This window comes from Pseudoliparis swirei, chromosome 3 (genome assembly GCF_029220125.1).
Source record: "Pseudoliparis swirei isolate HS2019 ecotype Mariana Trench chromosome 3, NWPU_hadal_v1, whole genome shotgun sequence".
In the NCBI taxonomy this organism is placed as follows: domain Eukaryota; kingdom Metazoa; phylum Chordata; class Actinopteri; order Perciformes; family Liparidae; genus Pseudoliparis; species Pseudoliparis swirei.
Window position 1 is genome coordinate 3,498,245 of NC_079390.1, and position 10,116 is coordinate 3,508,360.

Genomic DNA, 10,116 nt, shown 5'->3' on the forward strand with positions numbered 1-10,116 from the left:
AGAGCGAGTGCACATGTAGACATCACAGCTACAGCCCGATCATTCCCTCATCTGGTATATTAACACAGAAAAGAACAAATAGAATAAATATTGAAACTCAATCATCGGACTGCCGTGTGATCTTTTCACAACACACACTACATGTGGCGGTAAATGGATGAATCATACGAAAACAATAGACATTCTTTCAAAAATAGTTTCGATTTAATGATTAGACCCTACGACATGGAGACAACTCCAGGACAATAGTTTTGTTCGTTTAAAAGAAATATTTGAACTTGAAAATTCAAGTTGTGGTCCTGAATATTGAAAATTCAACAATGTATTTGAAAAGTTGTGTTGGTATAAATATAATTCAGATTCAGTTGTGTTTTTTCCCGAATCAAATATTTATTTTTATTTTTCAGTAGCAGATTTTATATTTTTATATATATTTATATTTATATATATATATATATATATATATATATTTTCAAAGTTTTAAATCTTATTTTTTGGGTCCAAATCTTTTTATCAGGTTCAGTTCTTTTTTCACTTTTAGATCGTTTTTTGTTATATATTATATTTCGAATACATTGTTGAATTGCTTAATGTTCAAGACCAAAACTTGAATTTGAATTATAATCAAACATGTCTGCTACGTTGCTGCCATGTTGTTGTTTTTTGTACTTTTAAGTGTATTAATTGGAGGGGCAATGTTTTCTATGCAAAAAGGAAAAAGATTACCTGACCTGTATTTCATTTGAGATGCCCAAGTATCAAGCATAATATGCAGTAGCATGAATCTCTTTAAAAAAACACATTATTTAACTTTAAAACTTTCGCAAATGCATTTAATATCAGCAAAACAGATACACACAGCACGATGTAGTATTACAGAACAAACACAAGCCTAATATAGCAACATTAAGCATAAATGGTCCTTTCTTCAGCCGGCAGCTGGAAACATTAGTTATGAAACCTGATCGCATTTTAGAAATCACACGAGCTGTTCATATCTTCTTACACTGCAGATTGTCAAAAGTGTGGATGAGCAAAGCCCAAAATATTACTATACTCAAAACAAGTTATCTTGAAATGTAGATATTCGTTTTCTTTACCGGTGAAGGAAACATCAGTTACAGTAGAAGTCCCAATTCTGGAAATAAGAGAGATTGAATTAGGAGAGAGCGTCATGTAATGCATGTGTGTGTGTGTGTGTGTGTGTGTGTGTTCACCTACAGTAGTCTTGACTTCGGTGCTGGCTGGCATGAGAGGATGAGTCTCCTCCACTACGCTGCTGGGGAAGTGTCCGATGCGAGCCTCCTGCTGTCCGTAGTAGGAGTCCTGCACCTGCAAGCAGATGATATAGAACTCATTTTTCTTTTGAGTGCAGAATGTGAATGCTGCACATGAATGAATGAGATTATTTATTTCGATCAGCAAAATATATAACCATCAGTAATAAACAAAAAAAGAAAAATACATGTGGCTGACCGAAAGAGTTAAGGCTGAAGCTATCTAGCTTATAAGTGCCCTAACCTATAATTGCTTAAAAAACGTATTACAAAGAACCTTATATCTATATATATATATATATATATATATATATATATATATATATATATATATAAAACAAAAACAAAACAAACAAACCAGAAATTCAAGCATGTGTCCCTTATGCTTCATCAATACTGTCAAGTCTATCCTTCTCCAGAGTTATATATATTTTTTTATTGTTTTGATTGCAGCAGATTTTTACTTTCTGTGATGTCATGAGTTAAATTATTCCACTGCTTCATGGATACAACACGTCTTCATGACTTCCAACAACAGATACACACAGTGTGTTGCTTCAGACGTGTGTGTCACACAAGCATTTTTTTGGACTTACGCTGCCGGCCCAGAAGAGGTTCCCTCTGTCTTTGAGCATTGCGTAGACGTAAATGAGCTGCCCCTGTCTGATCGGGATGAACCTGCAGTCTCCGGGGTAGAAGTCCTGCAGCGCACGTGCTATCAGGATGGGATCTGTGTACGCATGCAGAGGGATGCACCACATTGAGGGCCGTTGAAGATTATATATGTGTGATATTTACACTACCGTTCAAAAGTTTGGGGTCACTTAGAAATGTCTTTATTGTTCAAAGAAAAGCACTGTTTTTTCAATAAAGATAACATTAATCAAAAATACACACTATACATTGTTAATGTGGTAAATGACTATTCTAGGTGGAAACGTCTGGTTTCTAATGAAATATCTCCATAGGTGTATAGAGGCCCATTTCCATCAACGATCACTCCAGTGTTCTAATGGTACATTGTGTTTGCTAATCGCCTTAGAAGACTAATGTCTGATTAGAAAACCTGTGCAATTATGTTAGCACAGCTGAAAACAGTTATGCTGGTGATATAAGCTATACAACTGGCCTTCCTTTGAGCTTGAAGTTTGAAGAACAAAATTAATACTTCAAATATTAATCATTATTTCTAACCTTGTCAATGTCTTGACTATATTTTCTATTCAATTTTCAATTCATTTGATAAATAAAAGTGAGTTTTCATGGAAGACACGAAATTGTCTGGATGACCCCAAACTTTTAAACGGTAGTGTATATGCAGATTTCAATATTTTGGATTATCTATAGTTCTCTAACATGGTCGTAACATTCCTACTAAGCCCAGTTGGTGAGTGTGTCTACTTACGGCTGCATTCGGAGTCGGCGCAGAGTTTCTTGTCAGAGAGTTTCGGCATCTGCCTCCCGGCTTCAGAGGTCGGCAGCACCAGCCACAGGCAGAGGACCAGCCAGAGGATGCCAGGCATGTTTGTGAGTGAGCACACTTAATGATCACTATGGCCTTGTTTTAACGCTCGGGGAAGCTCTTGTGGGCTTTTGTGTGTTTTCCGTCTCTGAGAAGGGGGTAAAAGTGATGGCAGTCCCCTTTCCTACTCCCTTTCCTACTCTCCCTACCCCCTTTACCTCACACACCAACACACACAGAGCTCCTTTCAAACTCTTCAAGCAGGTAAACAGGAAGGGGGGTGAGAAGGAGGAGGGCCAGATTAGACAGACTCCTGCTTGTGTCCTGACCTTCCCTCTTTCCATCTCAAACCCCCCACCCCCATAAAAGCGTTACATGCCTCAGGGGTAATCTGTGTTGTAATACCTCGTTCCACCGCTAGATGGCCGATCTTTTTCACAGCAGACACAACAGTGTCCCACTCTGTTTGCTCTCCTTACCTTTCTCACTCAGGAGGTGGAGCCACTGGCTGTGTTTACATATTGTATGTCAAGGAAACCAGCTGATCCCCTTTTGTGCAAACACTCCCAGGTGCGCGCGCACACACACACACACACACACACACACACACACACACACACACTCACCAAACAGGAAGACTACACCTGTTTGGTGTGAGTCGGCAGGAAACTATCAGGTAAGGCAGACTTAAAGTGTGTTCCCTCTAGGTTGATGCATTAATAGAGGTTCAGATAGTTCTCATAATGTAAACGTGTGATTTTAAAGTAGGAGTGACTTCATTATTTTAATGTAGTCGTTATTTTCGATGGGATGATGGTTCCATGGCAGTGAGACGTTTTGACAGGTGAGATGGTAGATGGTGATGTCATAATTAAATATCAGACTGACGAGACAGAGATTTAAAAATGGTGTTCATATAGACTTAATTGAATATAATCTGTATAGATCTCATCATGCAGTGACTGGAAATAACATTATGTGGTAATAGCCTCTTTTTAAGTCTTTTGTGTGTGTGTGTGGGGGGGGGGGGGGGGATATAAACAACACAACATCAAGACTAATTAAGACTTTATTATTTAAGAGACTGTTGCAGGATTATTCAAGACTTTCTGGTAATTGTTTGAAATAGAGGAGCACAATTGGAATTTAGGGCGGGGAGCAGAACAAAGATAGAGTGTAGCTGGTATTTCGGTCAGAGTAACAAAAGCCTGTCGAACAAAAGACCTCCTCTAAGGCCAGGTGGGATTATCTTCCGAGGAAAAATGATTCTAACAATTACACAAGTCATCATTCATGTCCTGAAATTCCCAATTCCAGTCAATAAAATCGAGTTCATAGTGGTTGTCTATGCTATTGATGGACTTTCTTGCCCACAGAGTTAAGAAGAGAAGAAAGAATTTGAATGATACCAGTTTTAGAACTATTGGAACCACAGTGAAGTCACACCTGGATTATAAAGAGCATCAAGATCAAGATACAGAAAAGAAGGGGCGGTCCACCTGTGACCTTGGATGATGCTTGCTTGCTGACTCCTCCGAGGCCAGAGCTATATCGATAATGTTCACCCCCAGTAAAAACAATCTCCCGTCCCCCAGCCTGGAAGACTCCTTCTTCCCTCTCTTCTCGTCCTCTTCGGTCTCACTCTCCTTCGCTCTGCCCTCGTCCACATCCTCTCCCGGCAGCGGCGACAGCGGCGGAGGGATCGAGACGGATCTGATCCTCGCTGCGGAGCTGGGGCAAGCCTTACTGGAGAAGAACGAGGAGCTGGCAGCCTCTCTGGAGCAGGCAGAGAGGGAGATGGAGGTAACGCCGCCGAGTCTTTCCTGAGACTACGTCGACTTTCTATATCAACTTAAGGTGGAGACAAGAGGAGCACGGAAGAAAACATGTGACATTTGAATGATTCTAGACAATTAATCGTTAAACATCACATGTCATTTAGTTGCCGCTTTTATCCAAAGCGACTTACAATAAGTGAATCGACCACGAGAACAAACTCAGAACAACTAGAACCAAGAAAGTAATGTTTCTTCAAGAATGACAAACTACAGAAATACTATAAGTAATACCATAAGTAATACCAGGAATAATACCATAAGTAATACTATAAGTAATACCATAAGTAATACCATAAGTAATACCATAAGTATAAGTAATATCATAAGTAATACTTTAAGTAATACCATAAGTAATACTATAAGTAATACTATAAGTAATACCATAAGTAATACCATAAGTAATACCAGGAATAATACCATAAGTAATACTATAAGTAATACCATAAGTAATACCATAAGTAATACCATAAGTATAAGTAATATCATAAGTAATACTTTAAGTAATACCATAAGTAATACTATAAATAATACCAGGAGTAATACTATAAGTAATACCATAAGTAATACCATCAGCAATACCAGGAGTAATACTATAAGTAATATCATAAGTAATCCTATAAGTAATACCATCAGCAATACCATCAATAATAACATAAGTAATACTATAAATAATACTTTAAGTAATACCATAAGTAATACCATAAATAATACCATAAGTAATTCTATAAGTAATACCATAAGTAATACTATAATACCATAAAATACCAGGAGTAATACTATAATATAATACCATAAGTAATACCATAAATAATACCATAAGTAATACCATAAGTAATACCATAAGTAATACCAGGAGTAATACTATAAGTAATACTATAAGTAATATCATAAGTAATCCTATAAGTAATACCATCAGCAATACCATCAATAATAACATAAGTAATACTATAAATAATACTTTGAGTAATACCATAAGTAATACGATAAATAATACCATAAGTAATACTATAAGTAATACCATAAGTAATACCAGGAGTAATACTATAAGTAATACTTAGTAATACCATAAGTAATACCAGGAGTAATACTATAAATAATACTATAAGTAATATCATAAGTAATCCTATAAGTAATACCATCAGCAATACCATCAATAATAACATAAGTAATACTATAAATAATACTTTTAGTAATACCATAAGTAATACGATAAATAATACCATAAGTAATACTATAAGTACTACTATAAGTAATACTATAAGTAATACCATGAGTAATGCCAGGAGTAATGATATAAGTAATACTATAAGTAAGTGCTATTCAAGTGCCACTGAAGTGTTGATCTGTTTAAATTCAAGGTATATATGTGGAAATACGTCTGTAAATAACACTGATCAAGGCTCAATTTAATCATTATTACTTTTTTAAACAACACAAGATATATTGCACAAGCGATAAAAAATACAAAAAGAAAAACAAATGTCGAGGATGGAGACGTAACGACGACATTTTTATTTACCGATGACATTTATCTCCATTTAGCCGCTTCAGTTTCAGAGTCCTGACGTGAACAACCGGGACACGTGAATAGAAAGAGCCGTTGTTCGTGACTTCAGTGACACTTTGCATACAAGGGAACCCGTCCGTGTGACCAGGGCCCGTTCTGCTTCTCTAGAACCAGCGTCACCGAGTCTCATCTGGTCGTCACCAAACAGCATCTATTATAATATCTTTCTATATGTCTTAATTTAAAACATAAGAACTCTGCAGATGTTATCAAAATAAACTATTACAACCTAACAGTACCAAGAGCACAGACATGTCCTCCATGTCTTTCCAGAGCACAGACATGTCATCCATGTGTTTCCAGAGCACAGACATGTCCTCCATGTGTTTCCAGATGCGGTGTTTCCACGTCTCCTTTGAAGCCAGCTAATGTTGCGTCTAATGTCTCAGACCTTACAGCAGGAGAAGCACGTTCTGCACAAGAAGTTGGAGATGAATGAACTGGCATCCGGGCAGAGGGAGGCAGAGCTGACTGCAGACCTGGCGTCCCTGAGAGTCGAGCTGGAGCGACATCACGGCCAGGGAAGCAACCAGCGGAAAGATGAGAGCGAACAGCTGACTCAACTAGCCAATCACAACCAGCGCTTGGTGGAGCAGCTCGCGGAGGTTGGTGTATACTACTCGTGAAAAAGCAGCTAACCCACAAAGAAAAGTATCACAAGTATGTTCATGCTGTGAGAATAAACAGGATCAAAGTGTGTGTGTGTGTGTGTGTGGCGTCAGTTCCCAGTCATGCAATCGAGAAAAATGTAGAGTAGCCGGTTTATGGAGTCCCATATTTGTCACTGAACAAAAACATTTCTCAAATGTTCCACCCACTCAGGCCGTGACGCTGCAACACTCCTTGAGGACTGAGCTCCGTTCCCTCAGAGAAGAGAGGGAAGAATCGTCTTTCAGCCGAAATATCAGCTTTTCACAATTGGAGAGCGTTCAGGCGGAGGTATGTGTAAATGTGCACGAGCAAATCAGCGCCAGAATCTGTGGCTCGGTTTGAGTGCGACAGGTGTGAACATATTCTGCTATCTTGAATGTTGCAGGATAGTCATACACACACAAATCATTACATTTCAATTAAGTCCTGTCTGTATGCTGACAATTAAATGATATGGCATCTGAACATTTACATTCCGAAGCTAAGATATTAGCAGAATATTAAGTGAACCCATTTAAGACTTTTTGTCCAAAGTATCCACATCTTAAAGCATCAAAATCCTTTGTAATGACCTCTTGGTGCGTCCTTTATTCTGTACTTTTTGTTCTCCCTCCGTACAGAACAGAGTGTTGCTGGAGCGGCTGTCGTACATGGAGGCGCAACATGAAGCTTCGCAGGAGGACAGCGACAGACTCCGCTTGGAGAGAGAGAGACAGAGAGAGAGACTATCGGAGCTACAGACCAAACTGAGCGAGAAACAAGCAGAGGTGAGAGTCAGTGGTGACGCTGAAGGAATGCAACTAGTTGGAAGTTATGTATTTGTGTGTTTGTGTGCCCATCTCTCACTGTGTGTGTGTGTGTGTGTGTGTGTGTGTGTGCTGTAGATAGAGCAGGAGCAGGGTGTGGTGTTCGAGTTGCGAACTGTGAATCGCTCTCTACAGCAAAAATCTCTGAATTTGGGAGAAGAGAGCATCCTGAACCGAACACAAACACAACCTTTGTCTCTGCATAGTGAAATTCAGCAATCACAGGTACGCACGCACACACACACACACACAAACACACGAGACACACCAACTGCCTTGTTAGTTTGACACTGATGACAACCTCTTTGGACCAAAATGAGGACCGGCCTAAATGTCCTCACTTTGCATTTCGGTCCTCACTCCAAAGGTTAAAAACCATCGACGGTCCTCAGTTTGATGGCATTACAACCACACACACACACACACACACACGAGACACAGCAACTGCACTGACGTCCTTCAATTGTTATTTTGAGACTGATGGCAGCCTCTTTGAAACCTAAGTGTGCAGCGTGTATGTCGGTTCTGATCCTCCAGATGTTTCTGCCGTGTTGTTGTGTTCGTCTCTCTCGCTCCCCAGGTGAAAGAGGCTCTCCTCGCTCACTCCGCAGTCCTGCAAGTACGAGATGAAGAGATCCAAGCGCTCACGGGGGAGGTGTGTTTGACTGTCCACACAACAACATGCTTCTGGTTTCAGTTGCAATGGGTTAGGCGTGTCTGAGATGGGTGAACACCCTTGTTGTTTCAGTATTCATAGCAACAATTATGCCCAGAGTGTATTTCGAGTAAAGTTGCTTTTACCACAACAGATTTTCAACCCAAACATTTGTTTAACTAATTGTTATTTACATTCTTAACTAGTTTATTAACTTTACTTTAAACAAATCCACTCAGATTTGGCTCCCGTTCCCACGTCACATGAAGGCTCATTAGTATCTCCACCCAGTGCTTATTAATAACTAGCTGTGCAAGGTTGCGTCATATAAGACTAAAAGGCTAAAACGGAGCTCAGTGAGGAAAGATAATGTGTTTTTGTAACATTACAGCTTGGAATCATAATTTTAAAAAAACATGTATGTCACCTGAAAATGAGTATCATATGTCCCCTTTAAATTAGATAAAGCCAGAGACGATAGAAATCTATTTTGGAAAGGGGAAAATGATTGTAATTATGATAATTACAATACATTTATGTAATTATAATAATTACAAGCAGGGGGTGGGCGGTTCAAGCCCCGCCCTAGTCCATTGTGTCCTCAAGCAAGACACTCAACCCTGAGTTGCTTCCATTAGCTGTGTCTACGGTGTATGAATGTGACATTATTGTAAATGAATTTGGATAAAAGCGTCAGCTAAATGACGTGTGACGTCATTTCAATTTCACACGTTGCAGCTCCGATCTCAAAGAGAAGAGCTGGAGTCTTTGAGGCAGGAAATCCAGCCATTTAGAAGCAGTCCTGAAAAGCCAAACTACAGGTGAATGGTGTACGGCAACATTCCCATTTAATTTGAGCCCAAAGCAATGGTTGTTTTCACTAATCATCACATCAATGTGCAGTTTCTTAGAAAATGACTTGGCCACTGTGCAGCAGGAGAAAGAATCGCTGACTCAGCAGCTTCTCAACACCATCAAACACAAAGTGGCGATGTCGCAAGAGCTGGAAGCCTGGCAGGTGAGTCTAAAGGACGTCTCCTCTCTGCCCGGCACGGTTTTGCATCGTTACGTTTCCAAGCGGAATATTGACTTTCCATCATCCTGTTGCAGGAGGACATGCGGCTGGTGATCCATCAACAGGTGCAGCAGAGGGAGGAGGAGAGACAGCGGGAAAAACACAGAGAAAGACAGACGGAGAAAGCAGTCGGACTCCAAAGGAGCAAGTCTTTGAGAGTGAAGGGAGAAGAAGGGAAAGGATTCTTCTCCTTTTTCAAAAACAAATGACGGAGAGAAGCGTGAGCGGTTGAATCGGACAGAGTGGATCGGCCTCCATCTTCTGGAGCAAGATAACATCCACTGCCATGTGTTCTCAGCATCACCTCGTGAAATGTTTACAGAGCTCATATTTGAATATATTTGTATATATGTATGTACAGTGTGTATAATTTCAGAATGTTATATCCAAAGTGTATGAACCTATTGAGTGTTGTATGCTCTGATGGTTGTTTGTCAGCACAGCGTCTTAAAGCTGCACTTTATTTTTATTTTGTTTGTCTCTCTGACCAATAAAATGTACGTTAATTCCGCGGCCTAATGACGGGAGAGGAGGAATGAGCGAGGCCTGAGGAAAATAACAGAATGAGAAGGAGTTTCTGGGGAGTTCAGGGTTGTCAGGAGCAACGCTGGACTCAAACTCAGACAGACGATGCCGGTGTGTCCGTTTCGAGCTCGATGACAGCTGATGTCTGTCAGAGGAAAATTGAAGCCCCATAAAGTTGTTTTGGTGAACATATTACAGCTTTTTAAAGATCCAGCAGACATGACACAACATTAACATTCATTTGGAGTCTGTGGATTTAT

The 10,116-nt window shown here is 39.7% G+C and overlaps 2 protein-coding genes across 3 annotated transcripts; one reads left to right on the forward strand and one right to left on the reverse strand.

Moving 5' to 3' along the window:
- Positions 1–531: 531 nt before the first annotated feature.
- Positions 532–2,901, reverse strand: mia (MIA SH3 domain containing). The gene is made up of 4 exons (XM_056411512.1): positions 2,683–2,901; positions 1,874–2,007; positions 1,222–1,332; positions 532–1,138 (listed from the first exon to the last, which is right to left on the reverse strand). Exons 1-4 carry the CDS (start codon positions 2,798–2,800, stop codon positions 1,115–1,117), a joined length of 387 nt encoding a protein of 128 aa, XP_056267487.1. The 5' UTR covers positions 2,801–2,901; the 3' UTR covers positions 532–1,114.
- A 433-nt stretch (positions 2,902–3,334) lies between these two features.
- On the forward strand, positions 3,335–9,840 carry bicdl2 (BICD family like cargo adaptor 2). Of its 2 annotated transcripts, XM_056407565.1 has the most exons (10): positions 3,335–3,415; positions 4,116–4,542; positions 6,534–6,749; positions 6,967–7,083; positions 7,416–7,562; positions 7,680–7,826; positions 8,182–8,256; positions 8,995–9,077; positions 9,160–9,274; positions 9,367–9,840. In XM_056407565.1, the coding sequence occupies exons 2-10, from the start codon at positions 4,297–4,299 to the stop codon at positions 9,538–9,540; spliced, it is 1,320 nt and encodes a 439-aa protein (XP_056263540.1). In that variant the 5' UTR covers positions 3,335–3,415; positions 4,116–4,296; the 3' UTR covers positions 9,541–9,840. The 2 variants fall into 2 exon arrangements, with proteins under 2 accessions (XP_056263540.1, XP_056263533.1); XM_056407558.1 differs by lacking the exon at positions 3,335–3,415 and having other exon boundaries at positions 3,864–4,542.
- The last annotated feature ends 276 nt before the right edge of the window (positions 9,841–10,116 follow it).

Excerpts from the sequence above, each read along its gene's own strand:
- mia (XM_056411512.1), bottom strand. The coding sequence starts at position 2,800 with ATGCCTGGCATCCTCTGGCTGGTCCTCTGCCTGTGGCTGGTGCTGCCG. Across the intron at positions 2,008-2,682 it reads CGCCGACTCCGAATGCAGCC|ATCCCATCCTGATAGCACGT; the intron begins GTAAGTAGACAC and ends ATGCGTACACAG. Across the intron at positions 1,333-1,873 it reads ACCTCTTCTGGGCCGGCAGC|GTGCAGGACTCCTACTACGG; the intron begins GTAAGTCCAAAA and ends ATCTGCTTGCAG.
- bicdl2 (XM_056407565.1), top strand. The coding sequence starts at position 4,297 with ATGTTCACCCCCAGTAAAAACAATCTCCCGTCCCCCAGCCTGGAAGAC. Across the intron at positions 7,827-8,181 it reads GTGAAATTCAGCAATCACAG|GTGAAAGAGGCTCTCCTCGC; the intron begins GTACGCACGCAC and ends CTCGCTCCCCAG. Across the intron at positions 9,275-9,366 it reads AAGAGCTGGAAGCCTGGCAG|GAGGACATGCGGCTGGTGAT; the intron begins GTGAGTCTAAAG and ends ATCCTGTTGCAG.